The sequence below is a fragment of the Manacus candei genome, unplaced genomic scaffold, assembly GCF_025592945.1.
Source record: "Manacus candei isolate 608988 ecotype Guabito, Panama unplaced genomic scaffold, ASM2559294v1 h1tg000023l, whole genome shotgun sequence".
In the NCBI taxonomy this organism is placed as follows: Eukaryota; Metazoa; Chordata; class Aves; order Passeriformes; family Pipridae; genus Manacus; species Manacus candei.
In genome coordinates, this window is record NW_026138071.1 from 2,132,486 (window position 1) to 2,153,647 (window position 21,162).

The window sequence follows — 21,162 nt, forward strand, 5'->3', positions numbered from 1 at the left end:
ATGTATTCTATGATTCCAGGATTAAGTTTACATTAGCAATTTGAAGTCAGAATTATACTGAATGTCACATTCACAACATATCTAATAATCATGTCCCATTCCTTCCATTTTACATTTCAGCTATTAATACGGCTTTGCTTCCTTTTGAAATCATGAACATCAGTACTTGTTTTTCTATTTCCTTTAACAACTCCCCAAATAGTGTTGTGTCAGTTGATTGGCATGAGTGGTTTTTTTGCTTCAAGTGTCATTTTTATGACAAAGCTCTTATACCACCTCTCTTTTACAAACAAGTCTGACATGGTACAATTTTGTCAATGGTTTGATTTTATGTTGTTCTTCTTTTAAACTTGCCAGAATTCAGTTATCTACATTCCTGGGATAGATATTAATGTGGGTTTTGCCAGTGAAATATCAAAGTAAATATTACAGTTAGTAACAAACAAACAAAAGAGGGTCCTCATAAATTAGAGCATTTCTATGGAGGGGTTAGGTGCTGCATGGTTAAGAGACAGTTGACTTTAATATGAGAGAGTTCTTTGTTTGAAGTTATGGGGGGAATTTTTGTTTGGAAAAATGTTTTTAAGAAGGCTCTAGCAGACATTACAGTGGAGTTAGACATATAAGGACTGAATAGAACAAGTTTCCTCACACAATGAACTCTTTAGAGCAGGGCCCATTTTGGTTTACAGTTGTATAGCACTGGCACAGCAGTGCCCTGTGATAGTGTCCTGCTGTGTGACTCATTCTTGGACAGAAAATCCACCAAGAAACTTCTTGCATGGTTGCAAAAAGTGTTCTATAAGACAACAGCAAAAGGGCTTTGCAAGCCAGCATCTGTACCAGACTGGACAACTGAGATGCACTGTGAATAACAAGTCAAAACAAGCAAACTTGCCCTTTTTTAAGTCAGCTTGTTTTGCTTTTTTTGGATAGATTAAGTGCCATGTGACTATATAGATTGAAGAAGAACTGCCTAACATAAACACAGAGGTAGCAGTGACGGTGTAGCTTAGAAAATGCCCTGAGTTTGCATTGCTTTTTTAAAACAGCATTTTTTTTCTTCCTAAGTGTCTTGGCAGCATAAAGATTTGGTAATCTTATTAGCAATAATGCCTTAACAACTTTCTTGTGACTTAACATAACTCCTAAATCTTCCTATCAGTTGTGCAAGTCTGTGTCTGCCAGTCTAACAAGGATCTGCCATGACTTTTTTTTTTTCTTTTTAATTAACTTTGAGTAGGAGTTTGGTGTGTAATTAACACAACTCTATATACTGCTGAAAGTAGATGAATTTTGCACCTTAAAAAAAAGCTTCTTCAGAAAGTTTAAGGCTGGGAAGATCATCTGAGCATCAGTTCTGACTCAACTCCATGTTTGTCACGTGCCATGTGCTACATTTCTCTTTACACTGCCATTTTTGTCTTAATCTTTCTTATTCCAGAAATACATGTAGTGTAGTTTTTAATACAGCATAAGAGACACGTTTGCTATAGCCACTGGTAATTTATTGCAATGTCTAACCATTCTTGTGAGAGTTTTGTTTTTAAATCAAGAAACAAAGCAATTACTTATTGTTAACTGGATAGAATGGCTTTGACTCTGTGACCAAGATACCTCTCTCTCTCTCTCTGTGTTCTTTTTGAAACTTGAAAAGTTAAGTTCTTACTGACTTTCTCTCCATGATGCACTTCACTGAGCCCTTGGAGACTTAGAGTTGTTTTATTTTGGTGGGGGTTTTTTGATATCTCCTCTCCAGTTGCTGTTTGTTGATTTATTATCCTATTTAGAAAATAGGCAGTAGAACTGTATGCTTGGTATCAGCATCAGTGAGATGGAGGTCACCTTCCTACTGCTGTGTTTACTGGAGGTCACTGGTCTTCTTTCTTACCTCCCAACACTGGAACTCATGTTTAGTACTTCTCTATAAAACCTTAAATCTGGAATATACAGCATCCCTTACCACCATAGATGCGTTTCTTTTCACTATCTTAAACCCCTTTTTTTCCTTGGGTGAATAGGACTCAGCTTAACAAGTAAACGAGATTTTTTATGAGGACTGCCCTGTTTTCTCTCTCTCTTTCTGTCTTTTCCCTTTCCAACATTCTTTCTAGCATCTGTAAATTTATCAATGTTATTTTATGAATACTTCTACATCAAAGATTAAATACATAATAACTTTGGTTCTAGCCTGATCACAGAGGAGATCCACTAGAAACAGACTGAGTGGTGATTTCCTATTGTCACCTTCTTGAGATCTTTATTTTGGCATCTCTAACTCTTCCTAAATCAATGTCATTAATATAATAATTGCAAGCACTATAATGTGATATATCACAAATATTTCAGTAAAGATTAAGAAAATTACCTTTACACAACATATTTACCAGTTAAATGTCTAATCTCATTGAATCATGAAAGTAGGTTTCTTAAGTTGTTTTCCTTAAAACTCTATCAATTAGCAGTAATTACATTTGACATTTTTTCTTCTCTGAAACTCACAAGTTTTTTCCCTGTTTTTGCTTTTGTCGTAACTGTTGTCAATATTTTCCAAGTCAACCCACTTCCCATTTTTAAACATGACTGTGATATAGCACATATTAGCACTTTCCCAGACAATTTGAGATTTATTAGGAAATTAACACTATAAGCCAATGAGTTTCTTTAAAAATTATTATGGCTCCTAGGCACAATTTCTCATAGACCGGTGTTTATTAATGTTGCCTAAATACTCCATAGTAATTTTTTATTGCATGGGATACAAAATAAAAAGGCATAAATTTCAGTCTGCATCACAGATAGGAGTCAGGAGGTTGGCCAGTAAGATGCCAGTGCAGGGAACAAGACTAAGGAACTGTTTTTTGTTGGTTTGTATATTTGTTTTATATCTGCAGTTGACTTTCTGTGGAGTTTCATGGAAAGAATGCAGAAGCCTGGAGATATTTTAAACTGCCTTGCACTATTTTTGAGTAAGTCAGAGAATCCTTTAATAGCTCAGAATTCAAGGGAAAGGCTTTGTGTGTCTAAACCAGAGCCCCCAGTACACTCTCAGTTTCTGTGGCTGTTAAGATCTTTTCTAGAGCTGCAGTAGTTCCAATGTCTAAGTGGAAGATTCCAACACTCATGTTTAGTCCAATCCTGCACTTTGTGACAGTGTTTAAAAATTGTCTTTGGCCTGGTTCTCAGAAATGTAGAGGGTCGGGGGGACAAAATGGATAGCAAATATTTTTATTTGACTGGGATTTTTGAAGTGCCAGAATTTCAGAATACCCAACTGGGATAACGAGTCTGGGCTTTCTAGCAGTTATGAGAAAATAAGCTTGTTTCAGGTCATGAAGGGGTTTTGCAGAGGAAATACCAAATACTTCATTGAAAGACATTTGGCCCTCTAGCCCCGGGAATTGACTGTAGCTCTAGATCACAGAACATAGGCCTGTTGAGGAGTTTCCTGTCCTTATAAAATCTCACCAAGCTTTGCCTGATTTTTTGCACTGTTGGGTTTTTTTTCTGGTTTTCTAAGAAAATGAGGTTTGTAAACCATGCTCTCTCAGACTTCCCCTGTACTCCCAATCCAACACAGCCAATACTTCTCAATCCTTTGGCCAATTTCATACCAAGTCCTAGTAGTCTAAAATTTCATGAAACTAGTGGCTAAATAAGTGAGAATGATCCAAATTATCTCATTTTCCCTGCACTCCTCCACTGAGGGCTACTATGATTTTATCTGGTGGCAGCAAGAAGCCCAGAAATCCCCTTGAACTTTGCATGTGGTGTTCCAGTGTAGTTCCTGGGGAGAATGAAGACTTGGAGGGAAATAGGATACAGATTATTGCTGCAGGGAGGTGGAAGTTAGCAGAAGAAGGATGCAGCCCTTGAAAGAAACAGATTTCCTTCATCCTCATTCTCACAAAATAACTTTATTAAAATTCAACACATATAAATATTATTTTGGAAGGACTAAAACTGACATTATTTCATGAGAACTCTTCTCCCAGCGCAATAAGCCAAGTGGAGCTCTGATAAGAGCTCTGCCACACAGACTGTCCAGAGCTAGATTTTAAAAGCAAAACCAGCAGAGCACTGAGTGCATATGGCAAGTCGAAGATCATCATGAGAAAACCCTAGGATTTGCTTCTAGATTTTGGTATAACTGTGGGAAATTACATATTGTAAGGGTGAGATGTTTCTGTTTTGTATGTGCCACATAACAAAGTGTTTCCCCTGAGGTGTTAACTCACACTGCTGTATGGGCAGCACTACAGTATGAGTGGTGAGGAATCACCTTCTGTCACATTAGTCTTCAGCAAGCTTAGGAAGGGCTTCTTAGCTTCTCCAGCAGAAACTAAAGTAAATTCTGCTTTATTCCAGTCCCTTCATGATTCACTTGCCCTTACAGGCCAGACTCCTTTCCTGCAGGAAGGTGACCAGACATCTCCTTCATATGTATGTGTCTGTTCCATAGTTTATGTCCTTTTGCAATAGCATTTTTAGATTTTGATGTGCAAACTTTTCTAATCACGTTACATATATTTATACAAATTCTTAGACTGGAAGCTATCTTTGGCTTGCTCTCCAACTGTCTCTTTAAACAGCAGAGACATGTGAATTTATATTTGCTAGATGCCTGTGAAAATACTTTTCTAGTGTCTCTCCTCCATTTGGAATGGAACTGCAGCTCGTGACATTTTTGGCTTTGGCTTGACTCATGGAGAAGTGTTGCCTCAGGGAAGGCACGTGGATTTTCTTTTCACTCTGTGGTTGGCTGAGCGCAGCACATGTGAGTGAGGGGTCAGTGCTCCTCTTCTGAGATAGTTTTTGCATCATTTCTCAGGGGGAAAATAGTCATTATTTAGAGCTTCTTGATTTTATGGAGGATGATAAAGAGGGGGAAAAAAATTTTCTTCCAACCCTTGTGTGTTTGTGGCAAACCAGATCTGTTTGGAACCATTTGAGTGTTTTTTATAAGATTTGTCTTGAATAAGGACATCCAGGTTTACAGTGAGGGAAAATGTCAATGCCAAAAGCATAATTGCTATATCAAAACTGAGTTTGTCTCCAAGGAGAATCAGTGAACTCCCAAGTTATTCTGATGAAGGGGAGTTCTTTTCAAGGACCTTTCAAGGTCATTTTCATGAGTCACCATCATCTGTGCCTCTGCCGGTTCTCACATCACAGGGGATACATTTGATGGGGAACCTGAGATCAAGCACTCTGGAAGGGTAGAAGGCAGCCTCCAGTTAACATAGAGAGAAAGGGGGCAAGTAGAGATGCTGGGAACTTTTCCTAGATCTCAGGAACCAGGGTAGATATCTGAAAAACAAAAAAACAAACAACTATTCAATCTTGTCATTAATTAGGAGAGACTGTGAGAAAGGTAAATGGAGGAAGGGGGGAAGGTTTTACTGCAACTGAGGTAGGTGGAGGGGGTGAGAGGTGTTCTGGACAAGGGAACAGCAATGGGTAGATGTAGGTGGGGTAGAAGAGCACAATGTCTCTGGCTGTGTTTAGTGGACAGGCACAGCTTTCCAGTGAGGAAGAAGGCAAGTCCACAATTCACCCTCACTTAATGGGGGATATTTGGAAGGGGAAAGTATGGAGCATTTTAATTGGGAAAGAAAGTACCTCTTTGTTCCAAGCAACGCAAGTGAACATAAGGGATTAGGTTTCCCTTCCTCATCCCCCACCTACTGGGAACAACTTCTGTTTTGGTTCACAGAGTTTTAATTTTTAAGAGGAAACGTATTTCCCTTGGGTCATACCAAGCTTCCCTTGGTAACTACGGAGCTTATGTTGCATCCTGTTTCTGCAAACCCAATTAAGTCAAATTTGGCTTTTTTCTTTGAAAAGAAGTGGATTTGTTAGAGTGACAAATTTGATTGCCACTGTTATATTGGGCTTTGTAATGGATGCTTTACAATACCAGACATTTATTCATTAAATAGTTCAAGCAAAAAGACAATGTCTCTCAGTGGCATTTTTAAACTTAGACACTAAGCTGAAGTTCTGCTTTTACATGTGGATGTTCATGGGATTGGTAGAGATAAGGCTGAACCAAAATATTGCACATGGCTCTTTGACAGTAATGCTTTTATTTACAGTCCTAAACTACTAGCACTTTTGGAAAAAATCATCTGAGTGAGGACTTCTGGTTTGTGCTATAAGGCAAAGAAGAGCAGCAGAGGTGCTGTTCTGGGTATTCTCTACCCTTATCCATTAACTTGTCCAGGGCTGCAGGGACAGCTTTGAGTATCGTAGGGAACAGCAATAAGATTCAATTTATCTATCAGTGTGGTTTTATTTATTTAGCATTAATAAGGTTCCAATTTTTATGTCAAACTTTTAAGGCCAATACAGGTTTTTCTAGCAGTGAAGATCACCTGTGGTGAAGGATTGGCTCACTTGATGCATTCTGTTCCTTAATAGCACTGAGGTTTCTGTGAACTGCAATGTAACATTTGATCTCTCCCTCCTTTGTACCAGGGACACTCTGCTCACTTACCATTGAGAAGGCCATGCCTGAAGATGGGGGCGAATACAAGTGTATAGCTGAGAACTCAGCAGGAAAAGCTGAATGTGCTTGCAAAGTGGTGGTAGAAGGTAAGTATTGTGCTGGATACAGGAAAACCCTTCCTCAGAACTTCCTCCTCCCCCCCCTTATTTCCCAATACCAGCCTTTAGGAACCACTTACACAAAAAAGAAAGAGCTCTACCCCCTTCCCTTCTGCACTTTTTGGTCAATAGATAATTCAATGTCTACCATAAAGAGGCATGAGCAGAGAGACAGTACAGAACCAAGGGCTCTCGTTGCTTTGTGGAATAATCTACATCCTCCTGCTGCCCACTGTATCACTACAAGGTTTTTAGAGCAGTCAGTTGAACCTGTATGATTTGTTTCTGAGTTGAATGTATCTTCTGAGAGCATGTAAGAATTCAGTGTGAGACCCTGGGTATCAGTCTGCCTCAGGACTGTGTAGGGCACGTTTCTCGACCTAGAACTTTCCAATTCTTTGCATTCACTGATGTTTGGTCATTTGGTTTTCTAGTGGAAGTGAGCAAAAATAAACAAATTAGCAGCTCAACCATCCTTGTATGCCATAGTCTTGGAACATGGAGGTACTCATTTTCAGCCTTGGTCATGCTGATGACACTGTACTCTTGCCAAAAAGTCTTGGCCTTGGGCAAGTATTTTATTGTGAGGTTGAGTGAGACTCAGACTTATAAAACTGCCATGGAGTTTAAGTTATTTAAGGGGCTTAAAGTAACCAAATGTGCTTCTTACCAGCTTACCTTCTGGTGAGCTCATCCTTAAATACTTTTGAGACTTTCCATTGTGACTAAAAAGAATACAAAACTAAACAGCAAGCCTAATAATATAGAACTTGGGTACTGAACCCTCACAACTGTGTTGCAGATGTGGTATTTGGGGCAGGAGATCTAGAAAAGAAAACTATTATTTGTTTTCCTAATGTTACATGACATGAGGTAAGAATATGGTCCCACAAATCCTCACTAAAGATCAATCTTCATGTAGCTGAAAAGGGAATTGATTAGACATAAAATTACAATTAATTATGTTGGCTCCTGTAATGGCACCTTCTGTGATACTATGGTCACAGCGTAATCTGTATTAGATATTTGATAAACTATTGTTTATATTTCTATAATTTAAAGTAATAAATTTTACCAGCGCTGAAGATCAAAGAAGACTATCAAGAGGCTTTAAGCAAAATCTTAACTACTTTAAGCAACACCTTAACTACCACAGATGCAGAGTGGTAAAGGATCAGATCATCAAATGCTTAGCATACAGCAGTTCTCTAGAGCTGCCTTAGCATCTTTTAAATATCTCAGTCACCTACGTATTTTTCCTTTGTCGTCTGATCTCCTTCAAGTACATTCCTTTTCTTCCTGAAGCCTCCCTTAGCATACTTCCCGCTTCCAGTTTCCTGCTGGACAATGCATGCTCTAGGAGGCTGCAAGGTAGACTTTGGCTTGCAAAATCTTGATCATGGGAGGCTGTCAGCTCATGCCGTATTCATTGCCTGATGATACGAATGACATGATATCAGCTGTCTGGCTCACTGTGGTGGTGGCACCCATGGCATTAGGAGCTCATTGCTCACATGATGTTGGGCACCAGAATGACCACATTCCTTACCTTGACAGTGGCTGCCTCATCTGTCTTTTTCATTCTCTCCTGGCGTGCTGCTGAGAAGAGTTTTTTGAGGAATGGCACCACAGCAAACTCCAGCTATTTAGGAAAGGCGCCATTTGATATCCTGTGTCTGACTGGCAGAGGGGATGACTGTTATTTTTAAATTAGAATTGTGATCTAAAAAAACAACTAAAATTTCTCCCTTCTTCAGTCTGCTGTTAGGATCCCAGATGCCGGTTTTTAGACTCAACAAGTAGCCATAATTATCATTATATTCCTTTTGGCACCATGGACTTACGTAAGATTGGAGGAATGTTTGACTTCAGTTGTCAAATCTGTAGAATCCAAGTGTCTGAACTGAGATCTCACACAGCCTCCTACTCTGAATTGTTTGTCAGGAGATTCTGTCTTCCCTTTTTAACTTTTTAGGAAACTTAGATGAATTTTCACGCTCTAGTACCTATAAGTGGGTGACTGAAATAGCTGATTCCATAACATTTACGTCATCTTTTGTCTGGTAACCAAATTTCAAACAGCTCTCTCACTCACAAATCCTCTGAAAGCTGAATATCAAGTGAAGCTTGTTAGGATTTGCATTACAGAATCATAGAAACTAGAATGGTTTGTATTGGAAGGGACCTAAAGATCATCTTGTTCCAACCCCCTGCCATGGGCAGGGACATCTTCCACTAGACCAGGTTGCTCAAAGCCCCATCCAACCTGGTCTTGAACACCTCCAGGGATAGGAAGACAACAACCTCTTTGGGCAACCTGTTCCCGTGCCTCATCACCCTCACAGTGAAAAATTTCTTCCTAATATCTAAATTTAAACCTTCCATCCTTCATCTTAAGGCCATTTCCATCTGTCCTGTCACTACAGACCTCTGTAAAAAGTCCCTCTCCAGCTCTGCTGTAGCCTCTTTATGTACTGGAAGGGGCTTTCAAGTCTCCTCAGAGCCTTCTCTTCTCCAGGCTGAACAACCCCAACCCTCTCAGTCTGTCTTCGTAGGAGAGGTGCTCCAGCCTTCTGATTGTGTTCAACCTGGAATAGCCTTGCTGAAAAACAGTTGCACCTTCTATTAATGTGTCCATGTCATAAGGGAAACATGTGGAAGGGAGCTTTATTGTCTCTCTTAAGTGTCAGTGTAGCCTGCAGTGATGAGCCAGTTTCTGGATATGAGCTGTGCAATTGTGAAAATAATAAAATCCATCAAACCTCAGTCCTATGATGCCTTTTTGCCATTTTTATTTAGGAATGAACTAATGTGTAGCAGTATTTTCTTAGAAAGATTTAAACATATGGAGGAAATGCTACTTCTCCAAATGGGTAAATAGGTATAGATTATATAGACAATGGAATAGAAGAATTGCATGGCAAGGGATTGTTTGGGATGAAATGATGTTTCCCTTTCCCATACACTGCCTAATGCAGCTTTGTGCACATCGTACTTTGTCCTATTCAGCTAAAACAGACCTATCAGCTTAGATGGCAGCTCTTGTCTAGCTGCTTCCTTGGGTTCTCAGTGCAGCTGCTTTCATATAGGGCTTCTCCCTCTCTGCTCCTTCTTCCTTTCAGAATGTAACATTCACGAGCAAATCTGTGCAGAAAATCTTTCTTAAAAACCTGAAGGACAGCAATTTCCTCTAACTTAGCAGAAAGATCCAAAACAAACATTTTATTAGACAGCTTTTTCATTATTAATTTTTAAATAGGGTTTGTATTTTATTATTTGTTTTGATTGCAGATGCCTCAAAGACCTCAAAGCCTACTGACAAGAAGACCAAGAAACCTAAGACCACACTTCCCCCGGTGCTGCCAACAGAGAGTAAGTGACCTGGATTTGGACTGATTTCTTTTCAGTGGAAACAGAAAAGTGCTTTGGGATTCTGTGGTCATTCCCTTCTGTATGCAGACACAGTATCAGAAGCTTGTGCTGTTTCTTTAGCCCTTGCACATAAGTCACATGAAATGAGTTTTTGCCATGTGGGGATTAGAAGTAAGAGCTGAAACTGTGACTTCAAACCAAGCCCGCTCTGCTCTCAGTTTTTCATAATGGTGCAATAAACTTGTGACACCAATTTATTTTTGGCTGCCTCCCAAAAAGCACAGAAATACTCGAGTAGTTTGCTTCAAGTCGTGTTGTGTCCTGTGTAGACAATATAGCGTTTTACCACTGGTAGGCAAGGCATCTTGGCTGAAATGTGCTGTAGCATAATCTGTCCTTTTTTTCCATGACCATGGAGTGGTTTGGGGAATTTTGCATTCTTTGTTTTAATCCCAAATGCTTAACTTGCTTTTAATGCTTTCTGAAATAACAAGTTAGCTATAAATTCCCATGTTTGTGACTCTGCAAACATGCATTTGATTAAGAGGAAACTTTAAATGGTAAAGGCAGCACATTAATGTCAGTTTAGAAATTCCTAATACCACTACTATTTTTGAAATTAAGTGGACAGGGGATACAAATATCTTTTAAATCAAAACTGGACTTTGAAAGTTGTTTATCTAAGATGTCCACCATGGGAGTCCCTAAAAAACATAAAGACATGGTTTAATGAAAACATGAAATATTTTATCCAGCTCTGTCAAAAATAAAAAGCTATGATCTGATCTTCCAGCATGAAGGGTTTCAGCTGCTTTAAGCAGGACCCAGTGCAGTTTTGTACTAATTGATGATCACAGGTAATAACTGTGCTTCTGAAATTGTCACTTACATAGATCTATGCCCTGTGCTACAGCTATTTTTGAGTTGCTGGCTGAGTATTATAACTCTCACTCCAGCCACTAATGAGTGGAGGTGTGGGAAGGGTCACGCTGACATTCTCCACCTCTGCATCTGAGCTTCAAATGCTGTAAATGGTAGCAATTAGGAACAATCATTTTGTTCTTGAACATCAATAGAAAAGAAAATATTAAAGCTGTTTAAATCTCCACGGGATAGCGTTTTGAATAGTGTTTTCTATGCACACAAACACACACATTTCCTCTGATCCTGCCAGCAGTGTTATCAATTGCAGCTTTCCCAGGGGAAAGTGTGAGTTGGAAATTCAGTCTAAATATGCAGATGTATGACCTGATCCACATCCTGCTTGTTTTGCTTTTGATTTTAGTGGAAATTGGACATAGGTAGCAAAACAGAAGCTTGCTACTCTGGCTACAGAAATGATTGGGAAAAGAAGGTTGAAATAATGGGGAATGGTTTTCTTAGGGTTGCTCCATAGCACATTATACCAGTGTTTCAAGTTCTTGAATTTCTCATAAGCTCTTTCAAAATGCCTATAAACCATCTTTTCTGTTGCACAGAAAAGATCAAGGTAACCAGAGAGAATGTTAGGAAACTGGGCTTTGGAAGAATTTTTGGAAAACTTTTGAAAAATATATATTTAATTTTAAAAGGATTTGGCTGCAGAGATTTCACAGGTGATTTTTAACATCTCAGTCCCTGAGGACAGTGGGTATTTGTCTGCCTGAGTGTTTTATTTGTACATTTGTCAGGGGCAAAATACACAAAACTGATCCAGTTTCAATTGATACTGAAATCCTTATCAGATGCAGAGATTGTAAATTTCCTTACTTAAAAGAGGATGGGCTTAACAAGTCAGAAGTTTGTGCATCTTCACTTTATTTCTCTTGAAAAGAGGGTTAATAGAGAATGGCTGTGAATTAAGATGTCCCAATCTAATAAGGAGATACATTTTTACTCTAATCCCTTCTAGCCTTTGTTGCCATGTCAAGTCACCAACAGTCCTAATGGCGAGTAGAGTGTACGGAACGGTATTGAAGAAACAGAGAACAAAAATTCCTAAAAATGCCACTGAATGAATTCCGAATTTTGGATAGTGAATTCAGTCACAACAGTATATACTCTATGGGGTACAGAAAGTATAAACTCTCTGTCACTTTTACAAATGGTTTTCAGGAGAAAAGATCCATGTTTTCCTCTTTCTGTAAGGAAGTGCAAGTCAAATTTCATGGTTAGCAGATATGTCAACCTTTTCTCTCTTCAGATAAATTATAAGTGATCCTTGTTTTTTTGCCCCAGTAGGAACCTTCAGAAAAGTAATTAACTTTAGGGTCCTGAAAGCAAAGATCAATACATTTCTTTTTTGTGGAGAATGGTGAATTTTGTCAGTATTTTAACCTGTAGAATTTGTCTCGCTGTGAGAAGAGTTGCTGACCCAGTTCATTTGACTGCTCATTCTGACAACATAATTTTATTACTGGAAGCTTGGGTATTATAAGCTACAGAAATCCAATAGTAAGTAGAATTTTGGGTATTACTTGTTTTGATATGCACTATATACTGGATTCTGGTGTAAAATAGACAGTTATTCTCAGAAGAGCATCTCTGAAGGCAGCTTTGTATCATTCAGTAATTAACAATATCTCTGAATGGATGCTTGCAGTTTTACATGCAGCAAGATTGCTCCCATGTAAATTAGGAAAATTACAATGTATTTCTTTTTGCTTACAAATAGTATTCTGTCACCATAATTTATTAATAATTATGCAACTCTCCAATGATAAATAGAATAAATAGCGAAGTTTCTGAGGATAACCAACAGATCCACCTTTGAATCTGGGTGAAAAAATCCTAAGGAAGAAGAGAGGAAGGGCACTTCTGGAGCTGGTTCATTCTGCACTGACTGTACTGACTTGGGCTTTGCCACTCGTGTCTTCTCTAGGTGGATGTCAAATGTTACTGAGTTAGAATAATAAAGTGTCAAGTTTCTTCTGTGCAGATATAAAAGACTAAAAGAGGCAGTGGAAAATTGGAACCCTTCATTATTTACCATATTGCATTCTCTGTGCTATGCCAGAACAATCAGTGGGTAATATAAGGGTCTTCTAGTTTGACACAGCCCTGCAGCAGAAACACTGAGCCAAAAATTCTCACCACTTGAACATTTCTGTAGGGAGCTTTGAAACTGCTGTAAAGGGATTTAGGTGTCCAGTTCCCTTTGAAATTAGAAGTTACTTCAAAGTAAGCTTAAAGGGAAGGGCTTATTGCAATTACCAAAGCCACTTGCAAAATCTTCAGTGCCTATTAAATAAATGTTTTTGTCACAACAGACTGTGGAAAAATCAAAGTGCTGCTTGAGATTTTTAAGAGTAAATAAAGATTTCAAGGTTTATAAATAAATATTCTTTTTCAAAAAAGACTATTACTACTCCACACTTCCAAATATGTTGTTGTCCTTAATGTGTCTTAAGCTGGGGACCAAAATTAGCCCATGATCAGGCACATTCATTTGCAGATCTGGAACCCAGCTTTCATGATTCTCAGTCTTATCATTAGCTCAAATGCAATATCGAAAATACTACAGATTATTTTAACTGACATCCCAATAATTTCCAAAAGCATATTTTTAAAGGCTTTTTTCGAGATTTGCTGATGAAAAAGGCACATTACAGAAGCCAGATGCTATTTTTTAAACTTTACCACAGCTAAGCCCTGCAACATAACTTTACTATAGTAGGAAGAAACTGTATCCCAATTATTGCTACTGAGAAAAAAAATGGCTTTAATGCTTTAGAAAATAACCCTCATAAATCTAAGCATTGGATTAAAGTGTTTGGAAAGAAATGCCCAGTGGTTTTTTTGTAGGGCTAATTCACAGCACTACTTTCAGTAAATATTAAGAAATGGCAATTATCACCTGTCATAATCATTGGTATGAAAACTTAACAGGATATCCTGGATTCTCTCATCTGAGTAACACTTGTTAAACCCACTGTTCTGGTATCCAGACCACATACATTGAAGGGATGACCCAGCACAGAGGTTGATTGCACAAATGTGAGTTCTTCCATTCAGTTAAAAATAAAGTTACATCAAAGAAAACGACTTTCTCCACACACCTTTGAGTTATTTAGCAGTATTTGGTACCTTGCTGATTTAAATCTTTTATATCTGCTACTATATAAAATGTTTGATTTCATGTCAAACACATTTTTGGTAAAGTAACTTCTCTTGCTGATGGTTCTGAATAAAATGTCACCAGTGACACTGTCCAGATCAAATCCTCTGGAAGGTTGCACTGTTATCTTCCCTGATCTGAATTTTTAGCATTATTGGTACTTGAATACAAGGCTGCCCAGTGACATCTCTGGAACATGAAAGTAAATGTGTTAGACAGGACTCCTTATCATGTTAATATATTCTTTTCCTAGTGGGGGGAATTCTAAGTATTAATTACCATGGAAAAATTATGAGTCAGTGGCCAAGTGATTAACATGCAGTTCTGTTATTTACTCTTTAATAAACAATCTTGTCAGAAAATCCAAGTCTGCAAACACCATTTTAAGAAAATGTCATTAAACCATTAAACTTGATGCGTCCAGTTTAGATAATATATAACTATGCCAGTAAATGCTTCCAATTTTCTGTTGATTTCCATTCTATGGAAATAATATGAAACACGGCATTGATTAATGTCAAATGTTTCAAAATCTTAATTTCATGTCAGATTGTTTTGTCCCAAGTATAAAACTTGCCACTTGCTAAGTGAAGAACTCAATTGCTAAGGAAGCTGATCAAGTCAGAGATGTTCTTTTAATTACAGAAATAAGAGGGCTGGATAGCAGCTGTGATCTGGTGACTGTACTTCTCCTGACCTCTTTGGTCCCTGGGATGCTTTTAGGGTCAAAGAGGCTATCCAAGCCAGTTCCCTTAGTCCCATTCATTTCCCAGAAGGCTCATGCTGCTCTGCTCCTGGCTGCTGCAAGATCCAAGACATCTTCTGCACAGTGAGTGCAAGTACTTAGTGTGTTGGAACAACATGACTTACGTTGTCAGTGAAGCCTCTGACCAAACATTTCAAGGAAAAATTAATCTTTTTTCCTAAGGGAAGCTGAAAATTCCGCTTTTAGTATATGTAAATCAACTTGCCATTAGCTATTTTTAAGACCTAAATAAGATTTCTCTGAAACTCTGGGTTATGAAAGGTGCTGCCTTCATTCCTCAGGCTCAGGGCTCAAGGGTGCCACAGGGCCTCACAGCCAAGTTGGGCTGAAGTAAAAAGGCAATTTAACTTGGTGAGACTGAAGGTTAGTTGCACCACAGATGAAAAGAAAATTCAGTTACTGTATGTATAAAGTGAGCTATGGAGAAACAACTAATTTGTTGTCCAATCCCTTCCCCTGAGTGCCCCGTTCAGCCCTGCTTCACTAATGCTGGGTAGGCATTTTGAACCTCTGCCAAGTTACTTTACAACTCTCACCATACTGATATTTTCTGAGTTAATGTTGGCACAGAACAGTATTTTCCATGTGTATTTCATGCAGTCCAACCTACATATCTGTATGTTGACAGAAGAAGACAGAAATGTTTACTGACTGTCTCATGCAGAGAAAAATGGATAGTTACTGTAACACGGCCTTGAAGAGGTGCTGTGCATCATTAATTTCCAGTTCAGTCATTGACCAGAAATCGCAGATCTGAGGCATGTCATAGAAGCATTGACCAAAGTTTCTTCTCTATAAAACAGGGACCTAAATCCAATGGCTTCACTAGTGTGCAAAAAGCACATAGTACGTAGCTTTTCCCACTGACACCACTTGGAGCTCCTGAATGTGCAGATGACCTGACAGTATTTTCCTGTGTAATGGACTGGTAGCTAGTAACCTAGTTTAGATTCCTGTTCCTACACACTTGGGCACAGGGTTTTGCCATCTAATTGTAGATGTCCTTGCAGGACATGGGAAATGTGAAAATTAAATCTATATTTAAGAAACTTACGTTGCTGTCTTGCTCCCACCAAGAGGAATTTTAGTGGAATTCACATGACCCGGGTTGTTTATAAGCTCTATTTGATACTGCATCTCTTCTGCACTGCTCAGATTTGCTTTAATTGCAGAGGTTGCTCAAGCACTCTGCTACTCAACTGCTATGGAATTGTTTATTCCTCCACCCAAGCTGTTTTCAAATACTGAGTTATTTTCAGTGTACCATATCACATTATTGAAGCTAGTGTATGCTAGCTCTCTTGTGACTGCAATGCAAAAGTGAGTATTTCCTGGGGTTTATTTTTATTTTGAGACGGAGGAGTCTGTATTTTTTTTTCACTTGGAGTACAATCTCTGCGTGATTTAGAAACTAAATATGGGATGTTGCAACAAAATGACAGTTGTTTTTAATGAAAAATAAAATAAAAGCTTTTAAAAACTGTTCTGAAGCACACAAACTCAAATAACTGACTTGTATGGAATTTAGTTTTCTAATTTCTGCTTCTCATCAAATTTAATCAGAGTTGCTTTCTGTTTTATTATATTTAGATACTAAATATTATGAGAAATTTGCTCTTTGAGAAGCAACGTAGCAAAACTTTTAAAGCTTCCAAACCTTTTCAGGCTGCTGGTGTTTGGTGCATTATGACTGTCATTTTACTCTCTAGCAATTAGCATAGGTTAATGGATTTATGAACAAATTGGTAAATAATGATGTGTTGTCTTTTTCTGCTACAGTTGTAGCCATCATCCTTCTCCTATTTTATCTTGTCTGTGCTAATGCCTGTAACAAGGTTTTGTACCATCAGCTAAGTCTGTGGGCGAAACAAGTATAGATCAGAATAATTCTTTGCCTTGACCACAAGGCCAAGTGTTTGATTTTTTTCTGCACTTCTAGCTGTCAGTCATTCTATGTTTTTTGGCATAGCAAGGAGTAGTGAAACTTTACAGACAAACAGTCACCTTTGATTCAGACCCCGATATCTACCCCCAGAAGGCTTTTAAAGAAATTACACTGAAGGGATTCATTTACATGTGAAAAAGAGAGACCTCATAATATCATATCCTGTAAGTCCAAAGGATTCAAGTGAGATGGGGAAGAAGGAGCAGATACTTGAATCTCCGTTTTCCATAAATTTTCCATAAATATTCTTCTTACCATAGTGTCTGACACCTTACAGACATGACTTCTTTTTTCAGTTTCTCTTGAACTCTGAAGATGAAATCTTGACATGTTTTGCATGAGGGGAAAATTGTTTCCTATGTGTCTGTAGTATTAGAGTGCCCTAATCATCAGCCCTTCTCCTATCCTGAGCTATTCCATGAGCAGACAGAAGCAGGGATAACATCCTTATGTTAACCCAGTTAGGTAATACCTGTACTTGTTTACCAGGTGCTGAAATCCATCACTACAGAGCATGTGCACATAATTTTAGGCATGTCCTCTGGGGAAGACAGTAGGAATTATGGATTAGTTGGAAATACTATCTTGAGTACTGGTTTTTTTTCAGATCCTAAGAGTTTTACTTCATGCTCTATGAAAGCAAGTTGTGTAGAGAGCCATTTCAGGGGAGGTCTATGCCTATTTTTAGTAAAATTCCAAAAAAGGGAAGCAAAAAAGAAACACAGAGGCTCTGAACATATCTGCTCTCACAAATACACCATCGAGGAAAGGAATAGCACAACCAAATGTCCCACAGCTCACAGCCTGTATGGGATCTTTCCCTTTTTTTAGTTTATGTCCCCCTCACTCAAACACAAGCTCTCTAAGAGGCAAACCTGCCTATAAAGTTATGTAAATACCAGCCCTTTAATGTTTATGTTAAGTTGTTTCTAGAAGGGAGATTCATTTAAGGGGGGAATATTAGTCCTTTTTCTTCCAGGCTGGTTTTCAGCTTCAGCCTATTTCAATGTAAATATCAAAAGAGAGACAAACAGTCTTTAAAAAAAAAAAAATGCAGCAGAAGCAGACTTGAACTAACAGTTCCAAGAAGCTCAAATATTTTAATGAAAACAGTCATTTGACCTTGTGAACTTTTGGTAATTTTATTAGATTTTTTCACTGTCTCCAGCAGCTTTTGAAACAAAAGTTGCATTTCAAAAAGATGCATAAGATGAGCTGGTATTCTCAAGGAAGATCTACAAACAGTGGAGTAAACACTATTAGCCAAAGAAGATGGCTTCACAGAGCCAGAGACCTGTCCTTGTACTCATCCCCTTCCACCCCATCCCTGCCTTTCATTTCTGCTCAGGGCTATTTGTGTCTGCAAAACAGGATATTCAGCCAGACCTTCCAGCAAGCCTGCATGGTTTGATGAAATCCAGTGACAGTCTGTATATCCTCAGTTAAGTGAATATAGTGTCCTGGAGGGTAAAAACTAAAATTTAAGCAAAAAAATTTTATTTACTTATAAAAGGAAGTACCCTAGCTGAATGAAATGATGTGTTCATGATCTCTGCTTTGCTGCCTTGGTTATTCCAGGGCTAGGAGTTTTACCATGAATTTACTCCACTTACAGGGTAAATGAACCTAGTGGTTCATAATACATCCTAGCATGTATAGAATCATTGTTCTTGTTAATGTGATGAATTGAATGTCACTGGCTGTAGTTGTGAATGAACAAATTATGCAGTTGGGATCCCTTCTGTGATGAACTGAGTGGTTGATAATAGGCAGAGAAAAGTGAGAGGGGTATCTGAGTATGTAGATGTCCATTTTGTGCAGTTATTGTGCAAAGGAAGAGAATTACATTGTCAGCCAGGAGGAAAAAAGCTTTAGAGACATTAAAGAATCAGTGTGAAACATGAACATTTGGAGAGTGTGATGACTCCACCAGCACTTTGCTTGTTTACTGAGGTACTGCAACAAATATGCAATGTAGGCCAAGAGCTGAGTGAAAATCATACTGGATTCAGGAAGTTGGTTTTTGTTCTATTTGTCTGCAGTGACATTTCTGAAAAATAGCAACAAAAACTCTGCAACCCAAGATGGCACTTCACAAATGGTGCTTTTTCCTTCATCGTTGCTGCTCTTTGTTCATATCAAGCTTAACGTAGTGTGGAGGCAAACCAATTTGTGTCATTGTAGTTTGTATTGCAAGCCATTTGAGCTCTGAGGAGAGACCCAACAGCTACTTCATTCTCAATTTAGAGAAAAGCAGAGAGTCTGCTTTTCTCTAAATATAGCACACGCAAAACCAAAAATGTTTACACATTTTTAAATCATATAACTGAGTTAATTTACATGGGATTGTGCATCTAATGAGTAACTAATGCATTATTTGCATTAATAGGAATGTTTAAAAGCAGATGGCAGACTCTACAGCTCTTCCAGCTGGCACCTCAAAATAAAAGTAGTTTCATCCATGGAATATGGCTGCAACCTGAAATAAGAGTTTTAGCTCAGGGTGTGACCATGCAATGACAAAGAGGAAAGCTGCTCTGAAAACACTACTTGTCGCTTTTGCTTGTACAGCTTTGGCAGGAAAGAGGATGTGGAAATGTATTTGCTGTCACTTACTACAGCAGTCAGGGTACGTGTCACTCTACTGGTGGTCCAAAGAGTAGTGTGTCCCTTTAATCACAGTTGTGCTCCTTGAAGGCCTCAATTTAAAAAGCATGAAGTCCACATGGAAGATGCAGCAGGACAGATACACAGCTCATGCCCTGGAGGTCCAGTTACACCAGGATAAACACCTCACAAGTTCTCATCTTATCCTTTAACCGGTTCTGTTGAGCTGACAGTCATCGAAGAAAGGCTTCCTTGGCAAATATGCAACTATTCTTTTCTGACTCAGCCATAAGTACTGCAAGAATATCCTACCTCTCCATTATTGTGTTTCTAGTTCCTGCAAAATCAATAAAGGCAGAGCATATGAAAGCTAAGCATACTTTGAGAGAAAATCACAATAAAATAGAGGTTTATAAAAGGAAAGGTTGCAAAAACTTTTCTGTATTCACTGCATAGCAAAATATTCTCCAGAATGAACTGAATAAACACTGGTGTTGACAGCTAAACCATTAGGTAGTTTTGAAATAATTTGGTCTTTTCGTAACCTACAGCACATCACCTACTATGTCCAATTACTCTAAAACTTAAATTCAGTCTTCATATCTGTCTGTTGCCTGAGCTATAGCATGAAACTCCCAAGGTGATTTTGCAGCTCATGGCTGCCAAGTTTCATGGGGCATCAGATGATAAGTTCTGGGGTATCAGCTCTATTTGCTGCAGTTAAAGGAGTTAAAATAAAAAAACCTGCTTTTATTGGCTTGGTGAATTTAGGGTGATTTTTTTGCTGCTCAGTGTCTTTCTAATTTGAAATAACTTTAGTAAATAAAGAAAACAATGAACAAAAAAATTCAAAACTTTTCAGACTGTTATGGCTATCACTAGGCACCTATGTGTATTCTGCCAGATATTCTAAAGCACTTAGTACATCCTGCTTCCCTTGGAGGCAATGACATCTTAAAAGCCAGACTACTGCAATCAAGCTGCCTACTTGAGCTTATATAAGGAAATAAGGAATGTTCTTTCACAGCAGACACCATCCTCTGACAAGGACGCTTAGGACAGCAGACAAAAAGAGAGTGCTCAAAAAGGAATGAGCTCCTCTGCTTCTGGAATTCAGTGGTTTGAAAGCATCCAAACTGTTACATTTCATGGCCCCCACTAGACCTAACTCCGATTAATTTGTGCTTTTGAACCTATTTATGTTTCTACATTGTAAAACATTTATGTGTCTGTGAACGCAGATTATGCATGTTGTATTTAAAAATAATTTTGTTTCTTTTATGCCTGCTGCCTGGTAATTTAATTGGGTGGCCTCTAGTTCTTGTTTTGTGAAAAAGAGTTAATAGTCCATTTTCTACCTACCTTTCTTCTCAACTGTGTTTCTACTTACAATTCACAACTTGTAGAACATTATCTTTTTTACATGTCCAGATTTCAAGTTCTAAGCCATATTTTTGTTGCCATGACCCTTTTTTGTGTGTGTGTGAATATAGCCAAAATGTATACCTGTTTAGGGAATAGGATGAGGCAGAGGGGTGATACTAGTATTTACTGTTGGTATATCACTGTTTCTTTGCTAGCTCACAAGTGGTATGACAAGCAGTACGTGGTGTTAACTGAGCTCATTTAGCATTGATTATGCTGGAAATCTGAGCAGAAATTCAGTATGAAATGGATCTTTTCTTCTCCTCAGTTAAACTGCTATAAGGAATGGACTATGACAGATCATGGGAGACGTGTAGCAGATTTCTTTGATTCTTTTAAAAG

General features: G+C 38.3%; 1 protein-coding gene across 3 annotated transcripts in view; it reads left to right on the plus strand.

Annotated features, from left to right (window-relative positions):
- MYLK (myosin light chain kinase) overlaps positions 1 to 21,162 on the plus strand; it is a 203,070-nt gene that overhangs the window by 132,800 nt on the left and 49,108 nt on the right. For all 3 annotated transcript variants that reach the window (XM_051787545.1, XM_051787544.1, XM_051787543.1), the window contains 2 exons: positions 6,481 to 6,597; positions 9,901 to 9,981. In XM_051787545.1, coding sequence (XP_051643505.1) covers positions 6,481 to 6,597; positions 9,901 to 9,981 — 198 coding nt within the window. The remainder of the gene's footprint in view (positions 1 to 6,480; positions 6,598 to 9,900; positions 9,982 to 21,162) is intronic.